Consider the following 25442-nt stretch of genomic DNA (forward strand, 5'->3'; position numbering starts at 1 on the left):
TATATTGAGCAATTTACAATTTCGACTTACGTCAAATTAGAGATACGTAGGGGTTTGCGACATTTCTTACGTAAGTCGATGATTACTATATCGTTTCAATCCCTGGTGAACTCTTGGAATTACAATCGCCTACAGACTATCATCAGATCCGTATTCACTTTTTCAAAATATTTCGGAAATTCAGAATAATACTACAATTTATCTTAGCAACCTTTTAATATATATAAAGTACACTGACTAATCTGGACAATAATTCAGACATTGTCTTTATCCTTGCTCAGTTCATATCTAAGCTTATGATATTATCATTTATTTGAACTTATTTCTGTGATAAAGGATAACGTATTGAAAAACTAGACTGCATCATTAAGTATTATTTTGCGTAGATAAATACGCACAATAATTTTAGCACTGTTCTTGCATTTCCGCAATATTTTTAAAAATAGTGGGAAGGGGGGTAAATAAGCACACCTTAAGTAATACTCAACGAAAAAAAAGTCGCTGTGTTAGGACACTCCTCAGCAATTACAATACGACTAGGTAAATGAATTTTATATCTAGTTTCTAAATTTGGAACTTTTGCCTTTATGGGTAAAACGTTAGGAAGATTTCTTTTACTGACATGATTATAAATATTCGATCGTAAACACATTTGTAACTTTGTAATAAGGATGGAACAAAACTTTCTACGACGACAATGGAGTGGTCGTAGAGATCTAAAAGAGATAAATGATTTATAAAAGTGAATTAAATGATTGTGAAATTAAATATTTGTGCTCTCCCACCGGGATCGAATCCGAAACCATAAATGAAGGTTACATGCGCTAACCACTAGACCAGTGGAGAGGACTAACCCATCCCCGTCAATGAGTATAAGTATTTTCCAAAGGAAAGAACAGAAAAAGCAGGTCCTAGCTGAAAAATGCAACATATGCAGACTAAAATAACAATCAAAATAGAATACACATCTGTTTCCTTTACTTAAAAATGTAGAAGTCCTAAATTGTACAATGGGTGCGTTAAAGGTTAAACGAACTTACTTCAAATGAAGAAAGAAAAAAAAATGTACATACCTTTGAAGATACTGTAGCCCTATTAAAATATAACTTAGCATTTGTAATGGAGTTACGGGAATCTATTTTCAACGCCTCCGAGTATAGGTTGTATGCTTCCAGAAATTGTCCGGCCTTAAATAATTCATTACCTTCCTCTTTTTTCTGTTTCAGGAATTTAGCTCGCTGAAATAGAAACAATACAAGGTTATTTCTGACACTATATATATATATATATATATATATATAGTATAACGCGCTTTTGAATTGTCATAAGGAATTTTTCAAACACAATAACATGCTTTTGAAAGATGCAAATTAATCATTCAGTGATGTCTAAAATGTTAAGACAATTAACGTCTTATCGTTGAATATAGCAGTTTACTACCACAGTTTCTTTAGATAGTTTTCTGATCACTGGGTGCAGTAGTATGCTAATTGGTCATTGTATCTAATTTGCTACATCTCTCCCTGTCCCTGCGGACAGTTATGTTTCAATTTCTATTAACACGAAGAAGAGGGAATGATTGAAGTCTTATTTATTTCCAGAGAATTATATAGCATGTAATTTCGACAAATGTTTTATATCTTTTTCCTTGTTTCTTGATAACGTACTAGTTGTTATAGCAAATAATTGAAATAATTTTGGCTATCGTGTTTGTATCAGATTTCTCGATTTTAGTTTTGATATTTTTCCCAACAGTTTGTTAATATCGTATTAGTACGATTTCGACAAATATTATACAAATATTATTAATATATATTTATTTGGTGCTTTAGTAAGTTTTGTTTTATTAATTCGATATGGAATATATGACTTTCAGTTTTTGGATGGTCTTAATGGAAATATTGATGTACCCAGCACAAAAACTTAAATAATAGCAGCAATACTAATGCTAATGCTAATACTAATACTACTACTAATAATAATGTGTGTGTCTGTCAGCAGATTTTTCGCATAGAAAGAGCCACCACACTTTGTACACGATTTATCTTCAGTATATCTAAGCTTATGCATTTTTTTTTTAAAAAAATAAAACTCGGGTGAGGGAATTTATGGAGAATGAAAGTGTGTACACTAGTGCTGTTCACATTTCATGACATTTTTGGGTTTTTCGAAAATCGGATATCTGAAAATAGACTTTTGGTTTCGGTTTCGAAAACTGAAACCAGTTCTTCGGTTTCAAAAACTGGAAACCGATTTTCCTTTTTTTGAAACCAAACATTGTTATAGAAATCGGAATTTAATTTCGGTTTTGAAATTACAAAATGATTCCAGAACCCAACAGTAACTGGCGATTTTCGTCATCTCTCCACTACAAAAATACTTTCATGCAAATAAGGGTGCTCGAATTATGAGGAACGGTATTCCCTTTCTTTTCATTTCTTTAAGATTACCATTCTCCTAGTTTTCGAAACACTGTTTATACAACCAGCGCTCGAAACAAGAAATGTCAAACGCTGGTAGTCTATATGTTTTGCATATGAATTTTCAAGTGTAATGTTTAACATTATGTATTACCATGCACTAGCGTAGCTTAAACCATGTATAAAATATAGGTACGAGTAAAAAACAATATACTGGTGTTTTTCATGCAATTACTTCAACAGGTTAATATTCAAGAATAATTATAATAAAAGATTACCTTATATATGTCTTGTGCTTTCTGATGATCCGGAGCAAGCCGTAACACATGCTGGAAATGTGTGAAAGCTTTCTCAACATTATCTTGATAGTATAAGCACATTCCCCTGACATATATAGCATCAGCGTTTTTGCTATCTAAGCGCAAAACATCACTAAAAAATAAAGAAAAAAATAAAAATACACAAATGTCAAATATCACAACAACAATGCAAATCACGATCATCGTTGGTTTAATTTCCTTAAATTTAGTAATTTTTTTCAGCACCGAGGCTATATGAGACGTGGACCTAAGGTTTTGTGGTGAACAACTACTGTAATGACCTAAATGTTTTTCCACTGGGTTCAAACCCAGAAACACGGGACAGACAAGCAGGGAGCGCGCTATAATTGTTATTCTTCTCGAATTTAATGTCGGAGATTCGTGTTCGACTTATAGATTCATGTGATTGCTCGGAGTCCATGAACTATAGGTCGTCTGATGTAACTTCGATATTGAAAAGAGACAAACACAAACAAACAAAGAGATACAATAGTTACTTGTCTTTAATATGTTGTTTTATTTAAAACCCTCTGCTATATTTTACTCTCTCCCTCCCCTTTAGAACATTATAGAATTTGCTAGAATATTCTATAATATTCAAGAACATTTCATAATGTTCCAGAACTTGACAGAATGTTCTAGAAGAATGTCTTCCTCTTACTGTTTATTTTCAGTGGTTTCAGACTAGACAAAAAATAGATATTTTGATGGCTAGAATGTGCTAGAATATCCGTAAAGTCAATTGGAAACTTATATAAATGTTACGATTTTAGAACTGGCTGCGCTTAGTTCAGAAAGCCCCAGACAGCATTACTCAGGTGATTGCAGCAGGTTCTAGTGTGAGTAAAACTGATATTGTTACAAGACAATACACTTATCCTGAATCTATTTGAGACAGGACTGCAGCCCCATGTAGCTAGAAGTGGAACTGACTGTTCAGTATATTGCACGTTTCCCAAGTTTACTATATACTTTCCATTCATTGTAATGTTATGTTCAGCTTCAGTACAACACAAATATCTTTCGATGACCTTGCCTCAACTCTATACTTCATGAACTACTTTTTGAAATGTTTTTTATTCATTAAGACACAGGGCTCTAAAGTTAAACTATATAGTTTATGAAACTTGAAGCATACTCTTTCTATAATAGCCGTGGCAAGAAAATTAAGATTGGACAGGACACAATTGAAATATTGCTCCCGAAGATACCTCAAAATTTTGATCTACAAGATTTTGACCAATTTTGTAAGTACATATCTTCGGATCTATCTAGACAGTGCCAACTGAATTTGATCCATACATCGATATTATATGTAGAAATCATACCTGCAAGTTTTGATTGAATCAGTGCATTCATAATGTAGTTATGATGTGTTCAATGTGGGACATGTCCTATATGGCACAGTGCCAACTATCAAGAGCTGTACCTGTACTGAGTAACACCTGAATGAGCGTCAAGCTATGCAAAAGACGTTTACTACAACATTCAAAAACGCTGGGCACACTTAGCACCTTTGCACCTTCGCACGCGGAGAGAAGGTGAGTGGTATGATTTGAAATGCCATCTACATGCAACTAAAGCAGACATTCAACCATCACAGATAATGTGGAACCATCCTACCAAATTTCATTAACTTTGGAAATGATCAAGCAGGGATCCTTGATCCCTTGACATGAAATGATCCCATTAGGTACTGCTTATGTTTTTCATCTGAAAAGAGTTGTAAGACAGTAAGATACGGATATTATCAAAACAATGTAGTTTATTTTAAACTACGATTTTGAGTAACATTCACCTATTATGTGCCCTGGGACATAAAAGTGAGTATAGTTAATTTTAATAAAAACATATCAGTGTTACAGGACGATTTTGAGCGCTTATACACCCTATTCAGAACTGTTAACATAAAGGTAAAAGTACTACTCGTATCTACTGTCTACTACATTGGTAATTGAAAGACCATTTACTTCACTTTTAAAACCCTATACTTTCAAACGAAGTTGCTTCTGAAACCTACATCTGTATATGCCATGAACACATTAATCACTTTTGCTAACGGGGCTTTGTTGAATCAAAAGATTCTATACTAAGTGCGCATCCGAAACTGACGTCACCTATTGTGCATCAAAAGGTCCAAGTTCAAAAGTCTGCGAGTGAATAGTGCGTGCGAGGATGTACAGTACATTAGTAGACTTGTGTGTTTAAAATGGCGGTTTCTCGTAGCAGGAACAACGCTTTATCAAAATGGTCTAATAAAATTTTAAAAGGCGTGTTTTAAATAATTTTGATGAAGTTAATATTTTTGTGAGCTGATCTTATAATAATTTACTTGATAAATATACAAATTAGTGATTTTATAAGTGGAACATAAAAAATATTAAACACATAAACGTATTTATGTTCTGCTCTCTGAATAAGCAACGGAATTTAGAATAGTGTAGGGAAGCAACCAAATAATTTCTTTAATGATGTTTAAGACATTTGTGCTTAAAATATTGCCTGGTTTATGTAGCTTAATTGTAATAATTCGACTATCGGTAATGCAGTTATTTGCACGTAAATTACAAACTTTAATGGCTTATGGATTAAAATTTTAAGCTTCAGTATAGAACAATAAATACCTAGATTATTTATTACCACAATTACAGTGTATTCTACCATACAGGAAGCAATTATACAACAACTCACATATGAACTATCTACCAAAGTAGTTTTGCGCTCTCCTCAGTACTTTCGGTGTCCTAACGCTCTTGCAAGTTGCCTGCTTTCACTTGCAATGAAATTCCTAAGTTACTTCGCAACAATGTCATCAGCGCTCTAACTACCAGTGCTACTCTTCTCCCAGTGGATTAATAAATATTCCCTCGCTCAAGCATTCTTAATGAAGAACTTCGCCAACAGTTTAGTGTTTTTTATGCTGTTACGAATTTATTATGCACATAACATACTATGTATATAGTTACTAGCATATATTATCCGTTTCTCTGGGTTGAAACGAAAATTTAAATGCACAACTCCGTATCTCATGTGTTTACTACCCGTGATATATGCTGTTTTCGTTCTTAATGGCAAAAAGATCATTGATCATCTCCGCGACCCTGAAAACTAGGGATGGCCAATTCCGGAATTTTTATTTTCCGGAATCCGGAAAGTAAAATCGGAAAATTCCGGATTTCGAAAAAATTCCGGAATTCGGAAAAAATATTTTTTCTTTTTGTAATCCTAAGAATTTTGTTCAAATGCAAACGAACAAATTTACTTTTTGTAATCCTAAGAATGTATGATGCAAGTTAAGCTGAAACTTACATCCTAAAGTATACACTACTCAATCTTCCCATGGTTAATGAGATATAGTCCAAAAGTACGATGTACTCCTAATATTTAATTTTTGTTTTACTGTGATATTGTCCAGAGGTAAGACATATATCACACTGAGATAAACAACTTGACATAATGAAGATGTTATCATACGTAGTTTTCCAGAAAATAGTGAGAAACGAATTTTTATGAAGTTAAAATATGCGTCGCTTGTTGCCAGTGTGATGCAATTGATAACTTTTATGCTGGAATAGTCTTATTATTATTATTATTATTATTATTATTATTATTATTATTATTATTATTATTATTATTATTATTAATCGTTTATGTACTGTAAAAGAAAAATATGAACCGTTATGTAGTAGATTTTATCTGTTGTTTTTTGATATCTTCTAACAGTAATAACAAACTGCTTGTAAATACGCAATGATTATCAAGGACAATGGCATATTAATGTAAGGACTACTCTGCAGACTGGCAATAAACAATAAACAATAACAGGTAAACAATAGTTGCCAAAAAAAAAAGTAACTAACTTGGGCATGTCAGAATGTTCGCGAGAATATAGGGACGCATTGAGACTAGCAAATAGCGTTGTGTTATTATTACTCAAAGGGTCGTACGATGGAGGCATTAACGCTAATGTTAATGGCACTAATGAACACTTACTTGCTCTAACGGTTAACCTCATTTTTGAGATGATTCTTAGAAGTGGGCGTGTTGGCATGCAGTTAGAAGACTTTTATCCATTATTTAAAAAGCACACGTTATCTGTGGAGTACTAACGATTTGCGTCACTATCGAACACTAACATAGCACTAGCGACGTTTAAAGTCGAAATTGGAGTCTGACATAAGTGGCTTGTCAACTTCACGGACATTATATTTTCCTTGAATGCGAGAATTTTGCACCCGGGAAATTCGCGCCCTACCACAAAAATAGGAAAAAATGCGCTCGCGATATATTTGCACTGGGATGTTTGCGCCCTACCGCAAAAAGAGGGGAAAATGCGCCGGCTATATATTTGCACTGGGATGTTAGCGCCCTACAATTCAACTTATTTTTGTATTGTGTAAAGTAACTTCCACTCACACTTGAACTAGGCTTGCCTCTCATCGTCTCAGTGAGTTACTCCATCCGTTATAATATTCCGAACAAATGAAAAAAATACAATTTTAGTTCACTAAAGGGCAATCCATACAAACAATTTTTCATTATACTACAAAATTTACAATAAAAGTATAAATGACTGATATATAATTATTTATTAATATAATCAAAGAGTATAATTTAATCTACAAAAGGCTGTTTGGCTCTACCCAGATATCTCTGTTCACAATTCTTGCGAGTTGTTTGGCTTTTTAGGACACAAAATATAGAAAAGAAAATGTAAAGTGAATGTAAAATCAGTTCAGTAATATTATCAAGAAAACTATGTACAGTGTGTTTGCTTGCTGGAATTACACTTCAAACACATAATTGCGTTCAGTCGTCCTTTCAGAAAAAATGTTCCGGGGGGCACACTTAGTATTCCGGAGGGGGTCACTGCTGGTACTATTCTATTTATTATTATATTATAGACGTATTCTTTTGGTCTCCTCCGAGGGGGCACTCTGAGTTCTCTGGGGAGGCCAGTGTTCCCCCAAAATCATCTCTGGAAGAAGCAGTGATTGCGTTGATCCGTTGTGTTCTTTTGGCTTATATTGAAGTTTATTCTCCCCTTATATAGCCACAATGAAAATAAATCACAAATGGCATGGTTGTGGGGGGAGGATTGTTTATGCTGTAATGTCAGCCCCTCCGAGCAAATGCGTAAGCTCCAATAGGTTCTTTTGTTTCGCAGGGCTCAAACTTCCCGGTGGAGGTACATCGCAGGCGCAATTTTCCCTGTTCTTGAGGTAGGGCGCAAATTTCCCAGACTCAAAATTCTCGACACCGTTCGAATGACCTTGGAAGACTATATCTTTTTCAATACTTTTTTATATTTTTTTACTCGAGATTTCTTCATAGCTTCTTATTAAAATACTTACTAATATATCCTCATTTTATTGTCCTAACCAATCAATATGGGTATGTTGTCAGTAAAATATTTAGATTGATCGAGCCTCTGGTGTGTAACCACAGTATTTCATATCATCCCTCCATTAGAAATCTTGGCTAAACGAACCAATATATGTTGCCAATAAAATAGTTTAGAATGATTGATCCCCTGCTAAATAACCACAGTATTTCGTGACAGAACCCCCCCCCCCCCTTCCTATTACCATGTTCTAGCTACATGACTGACTCAGCTAATTCTCTACATTCTTTACCAAGCACACATTTTCTAAAGCGGAAAATGCTCTCTAAATACCTAAGCTCATTATTTTCAGCAGATGCACAAATTGGGTAACATTCTAACTACATGAATGTTATATATGTCGATTACTGGAAACCGCTTCTCGCTATCTATTACCATATTTACTATATAATGATTAACGTTAAAACCGGAAATGGTTGATTTGTACCGCTTCCGGTTTGAATATTACATTCATCAGGGAACTCGATTCTTAACTATTGACTCTGTACATCGTGGCCAAAATTGATGGTAATCCATCAGATAGTTCTTGAGACTGTTTGTTTCACTGACGGACAGAATGAATATATGGCTATAGAGTTTTGATAAACTAAATTCGTTAATGAGTGATGATGGAACAAATATAAGAAAGGGAACCAAGAGTAGGCCTACCACCGGAAAAATTTTCGAACACAAAATTAGCCATCGAAAACCCACATGTCCTGGGTTAGAATACCATAGATGAAAACTCTACCACTGAGTCATCAATCACCCGCTTATTAGTTTTATTAATTATTATATTAATATAAATTAATGAATGCCTGCTTATGTTAATTATTGAACAATTACACTGTATACTTCGTAAAGTCGAAAATTATAAATTTCTATTTACTGTACATACAGTGAGCGCAGAAAGTGTTCGTACACCTATGCTATTGAAACGAGAATGCCTGCGAAAAAGAAACAGAAAATTTAAGAAGTGTAATAACACACACAATATGAATAATGAAAACTAAGCTTTATGAATATATCAATAAAGAACCACAAAGACAAGTTTAATGGTCAGAAAGTAAATAAATTCCGTAGAAAGTGTATAGAGTAGGCGCAAAAAGAGATCGTACGAATACGAAACAAAGATACCACAACTGGGGTTCACTAGTATTCACCTGAGTATATACCTCTGTATAGCATGACGAATAACAGAATGAGTTTAGTTGTGAATAGGAGTGAAAAAACTGCACGGTGGGCTGTCAAAATGGGAAGCAACCGAACAGAAACAAATGAGGAGACAAGAAAAGTAATTATTAAATTGCATAAGGTAAGTCTTTGAGAAAGATAGCAAACCTTGCAGACAGGCCTCGTTCAACAGTACAAACAATAATTGCGATGTATAATGTTTCTATCACTGTGCGAAACAAAACAAAACAAAAACTGGAAGACCGAGAGTGTTGAGTGAACAAGATAAACGTTACATTATTAGGGAAAGAAAAAAGGTTCCGAAAAGTAGTGCTGTGCAATTGGCAACGGATCTGGAAACACGCGGTGTTAAAGTATCAGCCAGTACAGTGCGGAATATTTGCAGGGTATCATGGTCGGATAGCCAGGAAAATGTTCTGGGTGAACAAGACAAATCGCATAAAGAGACTAAAGTTTGAAAGAGAGTATAAAGATAAGGGATCAGGCTTCTTTCTGGAATAGGATCATATTTTCGGACAAAAGTAAATTTAATTTTATCGAGTCCAATGGGAGGCGTATGGTATGGCGCAAGGTGAATACAGAGATGAATCCTCAAAATCAAGTCCCTAAAGTAAGACACGGAGGAGGGTCCGTGCTCTTCTGGAGTTGTATGAGTGCCTCAAGAGTGGGTCGTCTCCACTTTATCGATGGAGTGATGATCCACAAAGTGTATATTAACATATTAAAGGAAAATCTCCATACTAGTGCGCAGAAAACAATTTATTGTTCAGCAAGGCAACAACTCCAAACATACAGCGGAAAATACTCGATTGTGGCTACTCTATAATACCTTGAAACAGCTTCGCACACCTCCCCAATTCCCAGACATGAACCCCATAGAACATCTATGGTCTGTTCTGGAGACAAGAATCAGAAGGCACAGCTACTCTACTAAAGAAGGCCTGAGAAAAGCTATTCAAGAAGAATGGGACATAATCAGTCCCGAAGCTACAGAACTACGAACTACTACAGGTGAAATCAATGCCACGAAGACTACAGACAATCACTAACGCACAGGGTAATCCCGTAAAATATCAAATAACGTAATATACTTTATAAGCATTAATTCAATCATAAGTGTACGGTGACTTTTTGCGTTTACAAAAAAGGAATTCTCTCTTTTCTTCTGAACAAAACAGTGATTGTGTTTGTTTGGCCTTTCTCTTGTATATAGAAATAAAATGTATGAATGTATAGTCTTAATTCTGGTTATATATATATTTTCCACCTCCCCTTCTCATGCTAGTTGTTTTCAATATAAAGTATGCACGGGGTACGAACACTTTCTGCGCTCACTGTAGGTATGTTGACAATAAGCGAATGTTATTAGAATATTTGTTGAGATTTCTTTTCCTTCGCTGCCTTTCGCCTGGTTAAAAAGTAGTTTGCAGTGCTTTGGAGCAGCTGCGGGTGGGAACGCGATAATGTTTGAGACATACCGGCGACTTTTTTGTGTGTGAAAATAAGACCTTCCTCATAAAGCAGTAAATAACTGCAGTAGCAATTGTCTACGTAAGTAATAAAGACATATCCAACTCCAAGAAACTAATACAGTATATATATTCATTATTGTGTTTCTCTTTTAACAGCTACTAGCTAGGGATGGCCAATTCCAGAATTTTTACTTTCCGGAATCCGGAAAGTAAAATCGGAAAAATTCCGAATTTTTTCTAAATTCCGGATTTTTTCCGAATGTCGGAATTTTTCCGAATGTCGGAATTTTTCCGAATTCCGGATCTTTTCCGAATTCCGGAATTTTTCCGAATTCCGGAATTTTTCCGAATTCCGGATTTCTGAATTCCGGAATTTTTCCGAATTCCGGAATTTTTTTGAATTCCGGAATTTTTCCGAAATCCGGAAAGTAAATTTTCCGATTCCGGAAAACAAAATTTCCGGAATCCGGATTCCGGAAAATTTTGGCCATCCCTACTGAAAACCATGGATTCGACACTAATATTGGTCATTTTCCATCATTTATATATATTTCCCACTCCCCCAAGTTGCGGGGTTGAATTTGAATTTAAACGGAATCGAAAGTATCACTGTTCATCTAAGCGACCCAGAGAACTATAAATTCGACACTGATGGTGGCCATTTTCGATCATTTTTATATATCTCTTTCTCCTCATCCCCTAAGTGGCGGGGCTGATTTTGGATTTAAACCGGATCGGAAATGTCACTGTTCATCTGAATGATACCGAAAACTATGGATTAGACACTAATATTTGACATTTTCGATTATTATTATATATAGCTCCCCTCCTCCGTGCTGCTGCACACGGCATCAGAATTGTCACTGTTAATCTCTGGTACCCCTAAAGCTATGGATTCGACACTAATATTAATCATTTTTGATCATTTTTAAATGTTTATTCCCCTCCCCTATGTTGTTCCTTCCCCCTCCCCAACCATCAGGGCTAAACTTGGATTGAAACAGCATCACAAGTGTCACTGTTTCTCTCATCGACCCCCAAAACTATGGATTCAACACTAATATCGGTCATTTTTTATCATTTTTAAATTTCTGTCCCCCTCCCCTACGTTGCACCGTGAAAGTGATAGCCTAAAGTAATCCCTGCCCCTAAACTTATGAATATTGAAAATTTGACTGAGATCGGTCGGATAGTTTAAGAGTTATTAAGTTACAAAAATAGTCACTTTCAGTCTTATATAAATTGATTTTTATATATCTCCCCTACGTTGCTCCGTCAATTTTAAATCATAAAAGCGATCCCAGGCCTGAACCTCATCTATGTTGAAAATTTGATCAAGATCGGTCGAGTGGTTCTCGAGTTATTAAGTTTTACTTATTTTTGTTATTACCGCCCCCCTCCCCTAACCCTCAATTCTACCATCAAAGTGAATAGCCTAAAACCAGCCCAGCCTCGAACCTCATCCATGTTACAAATTTGATCGAGATCGGTCGGGCGGTTCAGGAGACTTAGAGTCACAAACATAGTGATTTTTAATTTTATGTATATAGATTGCCTTTACGCTCCGTTCTTGTTAATCTGCGCGTGAGAGATCCGAAATGACAAACATTTGCAGGTACGGCAAAGCTGAAGCTGTTGGCATACATAAAAAACTCTTAAGTCATTTTGTGGTTGCCTCATAATGTCAATCTGAACAATATATTTATTTTTAATACAGTTGGAAAGGCATTCATCTTTAACACACACACACACACACACACACACAAAGTATCTTTTTCTAGCAACCAAAATTCTCTCTTCTTTTGTCGTCAATGTTCCATGTTCCACCACGATGAGGCTCTGGAACGAAGTGCGGATCAAAATTTAATTTGACGAAGTGTACACTATCTAGTGTGCACTCCATTTGTAGACTTCGAGCGTACACTTTGCAATTTTGGACACGGCCTAAGTTTATGGTGATATGGCAATGTCAAAATATTGCTGCGGAACGGAACAGTAATATGTAATGTACCCTTACTCAAAATATTTTCCCAAAATAATGTGATATACCTGTGCTTTGCTTAAATTGCATGTAATTTGGATCAGCAGACGAATCAAAGGAAGTGCACTCCAAATGCCTGATACTTATGCCACTGTCTTAATAACAATGAACTTTGGTTTCTCTATAATACAAAGCATAAAACTTTATACTACCATCTACACTTAATTTAAGCTGATTTTACACACAGAGCGCGCAGTCAACTTACTTTGCGATTTCCTGTGATTCTTGGTATCTCTTAAGAAGTGCTAAACACTCCGCCTTCATTAGTTTAAACCTTGGACACGCAACTGCCTGGTCCATTGCTCTATCCATGCAGAAAACAACCTATCATTGAAAAAAAAAAAAAAAAACAATTAAAAATATTCATCAATTACAGAACTTTTAGCATACGATAAGTGAAACAAAAAACTGTATTATGTTAATAGTGAACGTGAAGTATCCATTGCTAAGTTACAATTTCTACTTCTTCACTTAATAAAAATAAACTAATATATATATATATATATATATATATATATATATATATAGGATGGTTCAGAACTCCATCGAAAAACTGCGAGAGGTGATTCCTCACATCAAATTAAGAAAAAAACATTCATATGAACCTGAGGTCAAAAGTCCTTAGTTTCGGAGTTATAGGTCGCCGAAAACGGGGCAAAAAAAACTTTAGACCGCTATAGTGACACAAGCGTGAATGATAGAGCTAAGGCGGCATGGTCCTCTCAAAGAAACAAAACCTGCTCTATGCAAAAATGCTTATGTCACAATCGTGAAATCCGTGCGGAGGGATTCCCCGCAGTTACATAGGGATTCCCGGAGAATATGTCAAGGAAAGAAACGTCAGAATAGGCGTGAATGGATAGGTTTCCCACCTGACAACCATACATCGTGTGTGCCATGTCGAGATCTCACACAGATACGAAATGGTGGATACCGTCATATCCGCTATGTATGATTGCATGACCACCAGGTGACCAAACATGAAGTGGTGAATATGACGTGGAAGGAAGACACATCGGGAGGTGATTCCACAACTGAAAACAAGGAAACAAGCCCATATACATAGGTCGACAATGGCGGCGTGATCCAGCAGGAACCGGGCCAAAGAGCGCCGCACACCGTCGGCGAAGTAGAATATCTCCCGAACGAAGAGAGATATGGACGTCGGTCCAAACAAAAGAATGAAAATCAGACCCAAGGGAAACGATGGTGCAACCCGAATGGTGCAGACGGAACTGCGCAACGGGACTTCACACAGAAAGACGGGTGGTCACCAAAGCAGACATGGTAGGAGTAGTGCAAAGTGACACAGATGTATGACGACGTGTCACGTAGGGCTTACGTACGAATGGTGGGGTGAGAGCTGCAAAATGGTGATTCCCACTGCAGCGTCGGGGAGCAAGACAAAGGAACAACGCCGGACATGGTGTGTTCGGTAACACAACACGCGGAGTAGACGCTATTCTATTTACCGTGGTGATGCGCAACGTGGGCGAGATCTCCCCCCCCCCCCCATTTGGGGGCGTGGAAACAAAAAGAGGCGAGTGAGGGCGAGGGACTATTAAGGTGCGATAGAAATGTCATTACCTGTTCGACGTTTTCGGTGGGGGGAGGGTAAGATAACTACCTCATAGCAGAACATGCCGCGATCTGCGATGTAATCGCAAAAAAATTGCGAAAGGAAAAACATAGCTAGCAGAACTTTCCGTCTTCTTCAAACTTCTTTGAGTTTATGAATATATTCCCATTTCAGTTTTTGATAAATATAGATCAGGACAGATTATTTTTTTAATACAAGTTTTTCATTAAATCTACACAGGACTTGATAACCAACCTCAAGAAATGAAGGATTTTTTTTTCTTTTTAAATTGAAGACTTTTTACAGTTATAGTAACAATTTCCGACACAAATATTCTGTTGCAGTAAAGCTAATGATCTTTTGTTTGAGTAAACTATTGTCAGAGGCCATATGTGAAAGCTGGGGTTCAGTGGTTACAAATGTGATGGAGAAAAGACCAGCAGCAAAGCATGGATTAAGTGGTGATATAGGAACAACAGACCAGCTAACATACATTATCCTAAATGTACTCCCATCAAATTTAAAAAAACTTAAAGGTGCTCTCATTGCAAAATACGTTGTGTCGTATCATAAATATTTTAAACCTGCCCTTTTAGCAAAACTGTTTCAAAAAAATATGACTTCACAGGCTAACTCGAACAAGGGATACCACTGAAAACTGTTTACCATGCTTCATGTAACGCTATAATACAAACATGATAGTATCATCATGATTTTTTATTTTGGAATTCCTGCAGAAAATTTTTGATTTACAAAAGCTCATCGCAGAAAGACAAGGAAAGTTCTGCCATCGGGGACAACTAATGTAAAACGATAAACAAGCGTTCCTTTCAGGTTCCTACAGCTAGCTTGGGACTTCGTCCCAAGACCCAGTTGTTGGCTCGGCCTACGGCCTTGATTGCATGCGTCACAAACTATGAAAATGAAATCTGAGTTTTATTTGGTCTAGGAATTAATTCGTGCGGGTGGACAAGAAATGGCGCAACGAACGGAGCGTCCCACAGTTCCGTGTATCCACACATGTGTTGCAAACCCCTGTCATCGCGTATCGTTCCTAGTATAGGGCAGTGGATTAAAGCGTCAACAACACCAGTTTGTAGTGAAGTGAACATGGCGCAATTTGTGCCTGATAAAGTGTTTTTGCGGGGTGTCCTGCTGCATTACTTTATTTAACATGCAGGAAAGTGCGACTGAAAGTCATCGTATTTTGGTGGAAATGTATAGTGACCATGCTCTAGCTGAGCGAACGTGTCAGAAGTGGTTTGCACGGTTTAGAAGTGGTGATTTCGGCTTGGCAGACCAAGAGCGAGCTGGACAGCCAAAAAAATTTCAAGACGAAAAATTGACAGCATTGCTCGAGCAGGATTCGTGTCAAACGCAGGAACAACTTGCAGCAGCATTAGGCGTTGATCAAACAACAGTCTCCAAACGCTTGAAAGCCATGGGAATGATTCAAAAGATGTCACATTGGGTTCCACATGAATTGAAAGACAGAGACGTTGAAAGACGAAAAACCATTTGCGAATTGCTGCTTCAACGACAGAGCAGAAAGGGGTTTCTGCATCGAATTATTACGGGTGATGAGAAGTGGATCCATTACGAGAACCCTAAACGAAAAAAGGCCTGGGTGAAACCAGGTGAACCAGGTCCATCACAACCAAAACGAGATATTCACTGTGCAAAGGTTATGCTGTGCATATGGTGGGATATGAAAGGTGTGGTGTACTATGAGCTGCTGCAACCGGGTGAAACTATAAATGGAGAACGTTATCGACGACAATTAATGCGTTTGAAGCAAGCTCTGGCCAGAACACGACCAGAATGGGAGAACAGACATGATAAACTTATTGTTCAACATGATAACGCTCGCCCACATGTCGCAAAACCGGTCAAAATCTATTTAGAAAATGTCGGATGGGAAGTTTTACCCCACCCGCCGTATTCACCAGACGTTGCTCCTTCGGACTACTACTTGTTCGATTGCATGAACAACGATTTGATTGGACAGCGGTTTACTTCTTCAGAAGATATCGAAACATGGGTCTCTGACTGGATCGCTTCCAAGGATGAGGACTTCTTTCGCCACGGAATCCGTACATTGCCTGACAGATGGGCGAAAGTGGTGGCTAGCGATGGACAATATTTTTCTTAAGGTATTTATGTATTTTGTGTTTGTACTACAGCTTCAATGTGTGCGTACCACCGCACGAATTAATTCCTAGACCAAATATATCCCACGCATTTGCCGGTTAGGCTAAAGGAGACGGTGATGATGAGAAATGAATGAAATGGTGGAATGACGAAAGTGGGAGGAAACGCGAGAACCCCCGAGAAAACCCACGAGTACGGTATTTGTCCATCACAAAGTCCACACGGCGCGAGCTGGGATCGAACAGGGACCCCAAGCACCGGAGGTGAACGCTCTACCACTGAGCCACGGCGCCCCCTGCGTCACAAACTAATCAGGGCTTATAATTACATGGGCGCATGGGGGGATATTCAAAATTAACAAAAGTTGGCTACTTACCAATGACTCCTCCCTTGAAAAATTTAAAGATTTTGACGTTTCGGAACTCTCAGCTGGTTCCTTCCTCAGTGGCAAGGTAAAAAGGATTAAAACGGAAAGGAGATAAAAGGAGTAAAACCAGGAATACATACCACTATATAAAAGTAACGTACAAAAAAGATCCTGAGATGAACAGAGCAGAGTGAAAAAAGAATGAACTGAAAAAAAAAAAGAACGCGGTATCTATGTTAGGCCACTATTGCCAGATCCAAAGCATGCATCAAAGGTAGGTACCCAAGTTCGATCAATGTTGCCAGTATCAATGTTCAATGTAGGTTTGTATTTATGAATAAAGAACGATTCTTTAATTTCCCGATTTTTTTTTTTTTTTTTTAATTTTGCTGAACCTATCACCTTAACCTGTTTTGTATTATGTGAATGTTGTTTTAGATGAAGCGCTAAACCCGACACTTTATAAATGCCAATACCATTTTACTTGCCTCCATAGACGTTGTTGATATGTATCCGTCCATACCACTGGAACTTACTATCAATAGTACTCGATCCTGGTTATTACAAAATGGCGCTTTTCCTATGAAACTAATTTTTTTTATTACAATTACTTGAGGTTTGTTTAACAACTAATATATTCCAATTTGAAGATCATTACTTTTCTCAGAATGATGGCTTAGCCATGGGTAACACATTATCCCCAATATTGTCAAATATCGTTTTAAATCAAATTGAAACGTCTATTTTACGGCAGGACACATTTAAATACGTTAGATATTACCGTTATATGATATTTTACTACTTGTTCGTGACGAAAATACACTTACACAAATATTTGGACAATTAGCAACCTAGGCTGAAGTTCATCCTTGAACGTGAATCTGATAACGGCCTTCCACTTCTAGACCTATTGATTACCCGATCACATAATAAATTTATTACAAAAGTATACCAAAAACCCAATGCAGGCACTACTTACATACATCAACAGTCAGCTCATCCGCCAATGTACAAGGCCAATATTTGGGAAGAACTTTCGTACAGCATTATTAATTTGTGACCGGCAAAAAGATCTCAATGAAGAAATATAGTTTTTATATAATATAGGACAAGAAAACGGTTATAAGCTGTGTATTTTACAAAAATGGTTTAATCAAACACGTAGATCGCTGCAAGTCCTCAAAACGGTAACTTCCAAAGAAGCAAAAACTTGGATTGGAATTCCTTATTTTCCACAACTTTCAACAAAAATTCAACGTATTTTTGTAAAGCATAACATACAGGGTGTCCGAGAAGTCCTTCCCTGATTACAGAAATTGATAACTCAGGCTAGAAATAAGATAGAAATATGAAAGTGGTGTTGAATTGTTTACAAACTATAAAAGTTTTTGTCTGTGTTAGGTTTGTTCTGTTTTACCAAGTCTCGATTTTGTTCTGTTTTACCAAGTCTCAATTTTGTTTGTTTTAGGTTTGTAGTACGTAAGTAAGAAGCCCAAGAAGCCATGCCAACCAACCAGGAGAAGGCACAGTGTGTCCTGTGGTACCATGAGACACGATCACCAACCATGGTGCAGAGACAGTTCCAGACAACATTTGGGAGGACTCCACCTGATGTCAAGAGCATTAAAGCCTGGTATGAGAAGTTCCAAGAACACAGGGTCGGTTGCTGACCTTCCGAGGTCTGGTCGACCAAGAACCTCAGCAGACACGGTGGAGGCTGTGCGGCAGTCTTTTCTGAGAAGTCCTAAGAAATCGGTGCGCAGGGCCTCACGTGAATTACAGATGCCAAAAAGCTCTATCCATGACATTTTACACAAACGTTTGTTGTTTCGTGCTTACAAAGTGCAACTCGTTCAGGCCTTGTTGCCCGACGACGGTACACGTCGATATGACTTTGCGGTCGAAATGCTATCACGTATTGAGGACGGTAATGGTTATCTCAGACGAATTGCCTTTTCCGACGAAGCGACATTCTTTGTCAGTGGAGTAGTGAATCGCCATAATGTACGCATTTGGGGTTCAGAACCCCCCAGGGAGGTCAGGGAGTTCACCAGAGGCAGTCCAAAGGTGAATGTTTGCTGCGCGTTATTGCACGATCGAATTATCGGGCCATTCTTCTTCGCTGAGGATACCATACCATCACATCTGCAGTGTACCTGGATATGTTGCAGCTGTATGCTGTTCCTCAGCTGCTTCAGTATCGCCCCGATGTCGTTTTTCAACAAGACGGTGCACCACCTCAGTGGGGTTTGGACGTCCGTGCCTATCTCGATAGGACATTTCCTGGGCGACGGATTGGTCGTGATGGACCAACAGCTTGGCCTCCACGCTCTCCTGACATAACCCCATTAGACTTCTTTTTATGGGATTATGTCAAGGATGAGGTCTACCGAACACGTGTACCAGATCTTGAAACCCTGCAGCAACGAATAACCACAGTCGTTGCATCGATCCCTCCAGTGATATTGGCTAATGTGTGGATGGAAATTGAATATCGCCTAGATGTGCTACGTGCTACCAAGGGTGCTCATGTGGAAGTGTACTGATGTGACCAAAACTTTTATAGTTTGTAAACCATTCAACACCAGTTTCATATTTCTATCGTATTTCTAGCCTGAGTTATCAATTTCTGTAATCAGGGAAGGACTTCTCGGACACCCTGTATTTGCTTCAAGTATTCCCCCCAAAAGTTTACAAAAACATCTCACTGGATTTAAAATCTATTTTGACGATCCATTAAATAAGGCAGGTATTTACCACGTCTATTGTGAACGTGATTCCTCATACATTGGCCAAACTAAACGTAATATTAACACGCGTGTGAAGGAACATGTTAGATAATTAAAAAAAAAAAAAAGTCACAAGAAGAAGGCATGTTGGGTTTAGCGCTTTATCTAAAACAACATTCACGTAATATAAAACAGGTTAAGGTAATAGGTTCAGCAAAATCAAATAAACAACGGGAAATTAAATAATCGTTCTTTACTCATAAATACAAACCTGCATTGAACATTGATACTGGCAACATTGATCGAACTTGGGTACCTACCTTTGATGCATACTTTGGATCTGGCAATAGACTGGAATAGTGATGTCGTCATTTCCTTCCCGTTACCATGGTGATCGCCATGTTTTTTTCTATACAAACGCGTGAAGCTAATGGAGCTAAAGAGCTTATTTGTATTGAATGACGCTTCATCATATATAGTGACATGAAGTAGGTGACGCAATCAAGAGACCTCCAAGAAAATTTGAAATTATAAAGCATAAATCGCTTCATTAGGCAAAACGTTAGAAAATTCTATTTTGGAACAACCTGTAGTAAATTGGACAAAAGAATTGGAGGCTCTGATCTAAATTCAATTTAACCTTGTTTTGGTAAAAAGCGTTACCATGAATCATCATCGCTTCGCTATGAAGAACCGAAGGGGATGGTAAAGCTGTTGTTTCTCTTGCCGAGACACGTTTTGGGACTGGCCCCTGCAGTCTGCTGGAGAGGTAGGAACCAGAGGAGTCTGGGCTAGTCAAACAACTTATAACCAGGTAAACCAGATTTTACATTATTCTTATCGAAGCATTCTGACTGAAAACTACATAATCTTTTGTACCATTCGTGTGGTGAACTTTACAACTTTGGAAAATATTAACTGGTTACAAAATCTTTATCAGTACTTGACAATAGCATGACTAACATGTGCGAATAGTATTTTGTATTGCGTTACGCATCTCACAGTCTCATCATGATATTTCCGCTAATATTAGTATCAAAATTTAATATGCATATGTCTAGCACAACTTAACGTTTCGGTACGATTATAGAATTAGTTTCCGGTACAGTTTTCTAGTGACTTCATTTAATGATGTAATTTGAAAGGTTAGTTTAGCTCAATTAAGGTCAACTTGTCACTCTTCGGTAATTAATGCTCGATGTATTGATCCATGAAATTAAATATTATGTTTAGATTATACTCAGGAAAGTGGTAAACATGGTAGATTCTTTTTCTTTTCCCTTTCTTCTTCATTCATATTCATTTGTATATATATCGCATGTTCATTAATACTAATAATTAGTGTAATACTTGTTATGTTGTAAAAATGTGATCCCATGGCATGTAAGCCAATTTACAATATGCTACAAGTATATAATTTATGAAATGTTTTCCTAAGTGGAATAATAATGTAGTATGTAAATATGGGCACAAATGCAAACGTAACAGAAGTGCACGGAACATTTGTTTTTCATTTCATCTATTTCGCACACTTTCCTGAATGTTGAACGAAAGATGGATGGATCAAATGTATAATTATAAGAATCGTTAAAGATTGTTCATTGAAGAGTAATAACCTATTTGACCTGCAAAAGAAGCTACTGACGATGTATCATTTATATGCTCATCGTTTCTTCTTTGTACCGGGAAGCTATTAATATGCAAATCTTGCTATAATAATAACATGTTTATTGAAACCTATGTAATGACAGAATGTAAGAACTGGAATAGTGCAAAGTCAAGATATTTGAAACAAAATTTATTTGAAAACCATAATTCAATTTTTTTTTTTTTTTTTTTTTTTTTTTATATATATATATATATCAACCTTTCTAATTTGTAATTTGATTTTTGAACTGAAACAATAAATAATACTTCCAAATTTAAATCTATGATTCATATTCAGCAAGTCCTATGGATAATCTAAGCGTAGATTAGATGATAATAATAATGTACATTGTAAGTTCGTGTCGAACATGTGCTAGATGGCATGCTGACTAAAGTCTCATTGTTGGTCTACCACTTTAGCAAGAATCTGTGATTACTTTTAAAATTTCCGTTGCGCATGTAAGTTAGAAATTGCTTTTTCATTCTGAATTTTTTAAAATTATTTTGACTTCGTTATACAAAATTGGGTTAGGTTAGTCAAGCTACTGAATATTTAGAGTACGGTGTCATTTTCTTCCATGACGTAAAAAGAGCGGTAACATCTTGTCTGTCGACGCCATCCGTGCAGTTGAAGTGGGTAACTACTACGATGTGTGTCGTACATCACATGCATAGTGTGGTGTGTTGTGACAATGGCCGATTACATCAATCAAGAACAAGCTCAGATGGTTTATGTGTATGGAAAAGCACATGGAAATGATTTGCAGGCAGCACGGTTATGCAACGAACGATATCCGAATAGACGACAACCGCATCATATAACGTTTGCAGTGCTGTTTTGTCGTTTGTGTGCGACGGAAACGTTTCGCCTTCCCATGTGTGACACGGGCAGATCACGTAGTGAACGCACTCTGTATACGGAAGAACGTATTTTACGACGTGCGCAAGACTCTGGTGTAAGTTGCAGGGAGCTTGCCCGTCGGCATAATGTCAGCTCTGAGAGGGCGTTGTCGATCCTGCATGCCAACAATTTTACTTCCAACGGGTACAGAGTCTACTGCCAGAGGATTCCCGTCCCAGGCTGGACTTTTGTACTCCGGTTCTCCATTTGGTGGCAACAAACGTCGTGTTCTCTCCTCCAGTTTGTTCACTGATGAAGCCCAATTTAGAAGGGACTGTATCCACAATTACTATAATAGTCATCTGTGGTCTGTGGATAATCCACATGGAATGGTACAGGCCCGTTACCAGCACCAGTTTCGTATCAACGTGGGCAGGGATTCTGGGTGACCATCTGATTGGACCAGTTGTTCTTTCCCCAACAACTCACCGGACCTATCTATCTGGACTTCTCGCGCGAGATACTTCCGACACTTCTGGAGGATATGCCGTTGGTTTTACAACAATGTATGTGGTCATGCACGATGGTGCCTCGGCGCATTTCTGTCGTCCCATGCAAGACTATTTGAACAGGGTATTTCCGAGCTAGCGAAAAATAAAATGAAATGAAATCTTTAAGTCTTACGTCCCACGGATTTCCGAGCTAGTGGATCTGCCGTGGCGGTCCTATGTCATGGCCTGCCCGGGCACCGAATTTGGGGCATCTCAAAATTGTTGTTTATGTTACTTCGGTACCTGATGTCCACACGTTGGAACAACGCGTCCGAGCCGCTTGTGACGCTTTGCGAGAAGAGCCAGCAACGTTTCGACGTACGTCAGTCTGTGCGACGACATATGAACGCCTGTGTTTAGAGTGGTGGACGTCATTTTGGGCATGTTTTAGTTTTGATACAGGTACGCCTGTGGTATGACTTCAGGAACCTTTAGTATCATTCTGTGTGATAGTTATTCATCACGGATACAAGTCCGAGCTGTAATGTACCATCCTTGCAAATACAGTCCATGGTTGCCTGTATGTATGTCCTTCACGCCTAGGTTGCCTACTTGGTCGGGCCTATAGCGATTCTCTGCCCTGCAATGTCTGCGTACTCTGCTGTGGACCATTGCATCAACACACCATGTCCGGCGGTGTTCCTTTGCCACGTTCCCCGACGCTGTAGTGGGGAATCCCCATTTTCCAGCTCTCACCCCACCATTCGTACGTAAGCCACATGTCATCGTACATAGGTCTGTGTTACATTGCACTGTCCCTACTATGTCTGCTTTGATGACTACCCGTCTTTCTGTGTGAAGTCCCCTTGTGCAGTTCCCTCTCCATCATTCGGTTTGCACCATCGTTTCCCTTGGGTCTGATTTTCATTCTTTTGTTTTGAACCGACGTCCATATCTCTCTTCGTTCGGGAGATATTCTACTTCGCCGACGGTGTGCGCCGCTCTTTGGCCCGTTCCTGCTGGATCACGCCGCCTTTGTCGACCTATGTATATGGGCTTGTTTCCTTGTTTTCAGTTGTGGGTCTTCCTTCCACGTCATATCTACCACTTCATTGTTGGTCACCTGGTGGTTATGAAACCACATAGCGGATATGACGGTGTCCACCATTTCTCGACGGAATGTTTGAGATCTCGACATGGCACACACGATTTATGGTTGGCAAGTAGGAAACCTATCCATTCACGCCTATTTTGACGTCTCTTTCCTTGACATATTCTCCGGGAATCCCTATGTAACTGTGGGGAATTCTTTCGCACAGATTTCACGATTTGACATAACAGGGTGTCTACTACAATTCCAAAATGGAATTTCGTGACTTTTTCGTGACCTTTTCTTTACCAAATCATAAAATTTTCTAACATTTTGAACAGCAAATTTGGGTGCGAATTAGGCCGAATTTTCATTCATGCGATAGAAACGTACTTTGCTTGCGATTTGGTAGCGTCTAAACCCGACCATAGACATTTTTGATGGTGAATTTTGACGTTTTATATAACAAAATTTTCCAATCTGTACTTACATTTGTACAGTTAAAAAAAACATCGTGACCCAAAAGCTGAATTTCGTGACTTTCATGACCGTTTTCTGATTTCGTGACATTCGTTACTGATAAGACACCCTGCATAAGCATTTTTGCATAGAACAGGTTTTGTTTCTTTGAGAGGACCATGTTTCTTAAGAAAGCACTATCACGCTCGTGGCGCTATAGCTGTATAAGGTTTCTTTTCTTCCGTTTTCGGAGGCCTTTAACTCCGAAACTAAGCACTTTTGACCCCAGGTTCATATGAATGTTTTTTCTTATTTTGATGTGAGGAATCACCTCTCAGTTTTTTTGGTGGAGTTCCAATTCAATATTTCTCATCCTAATACAAGAATTAGTTATCTTCAAGAACAACTTTCACATGCCACCGAACTTTTTGAAACAATTTTCTGAATGTACGAATGACAACAGTCTCCGGTTAAGAGTAACAATAAGGATACTCACCTTTCTGTAATCAGTGGTACTAAAAGCTTTGGCGGCTTCTTCTTCAAACCGCTTCACAGTGTGAATATTTGATTTTTCTTGTGCAATAGCCGCATTATTTGGATCAAGTTCTTCCAATTTCGAAAGTGCAGTTTGCGCTGTGGTAAGATCTCCAAGAGCTATGCCACATTTTACTATCCGTAAGTAGCCCTGGAATAAAAATTCAACTATGATTAAAAGCAATGATACAGTGAAAAAAGAAAGAAAAAAAGCAGATGAAGCGATGTTTTGTATGCACATCCTGATATCGAGGTTAGAACAAAAAAGGAAGAAAAAAACTACAATCCATTTGTTAGCAGCAGTGAAATTAGTATCTTTTACTTCCAAAACGAAACAATTATTCAATGAAGAAGGAAACAAAACTGAGACAATTTATTATTTTTATATGTCTTACACTATTTAATCATTGATAATAAAGACACGTACTTTCTTAAAACAACATGCTTTCGGTGGAACACATGAAATTAACCATCACATTTATCGTTGAATTATCTGTGATTTAATTTTCAGAATACCATAGCATTCGAAGAATTCAGTTGGTATTTTATCTTCTACATTTGTTCTAAATAACCATGGCAAAGTTTCGAAAAGACTTGAACCTGCAAGACCTTATTTATGTAGCATAAAATAATAATAAAAAGCCTTCGTAGTGGTGCTCAAACCACTAGTAAATCTAGAGGTGTTAAATTACAAACCCAACAAACTTCCATATCTTATGTATTA

At 37.7% G+C, this 25442-nt stretch overlaps 1 protein-coding gene across 3 annotated transcripts in view; it reads right to left on the reverse strand.

Annotated features, from left to right (window-relative positions):
- Tpr2 (Tetratricopeptide repeat protein 2) overlaps window positions 1–25442 on the reverse strand; it is a 63895-nt gene that overhangs the window by 16751 nt on the left and 21702 nt on the right. For all 3 annotated transcript variants that reach the window (XM_081760594.1, XM_081760590.1, XM_081760591.1), the window contains 4 exons: window positions 24681–24869; window positions 13036–13154; window positions 2699–2852; window positions 1074–1238 (listed from right to left, as the gene is read on the reverse strand). In XM_081760594.1, the coding sequence (XP_081616720.1) occupies window positions 1074–1238; window positions 2699–2852; window positions 13036–13154; window positions 24681–24869 (627 nt within the window). The remainder of the gene's footprint in view (window positions 1–1073; window positions 1239–2698; window positions 2853–13035; window positions 13155–24680; window positions 24870–25442) is intronic.

Source organism: Thermobia domestica, chromosome 1 (genome assembly GCF_964235325.1).
Source record: "Thermobia domestica chromosome 1, izTheDome1.hap1.1, whole genome shotgun sequence".
Lineage (NCBI taxonomy): Eukaryota > Metazoa > Arthropoda > Insecta > Zygentoma > Lepismatidae > Thermobia > Thermobia domestica.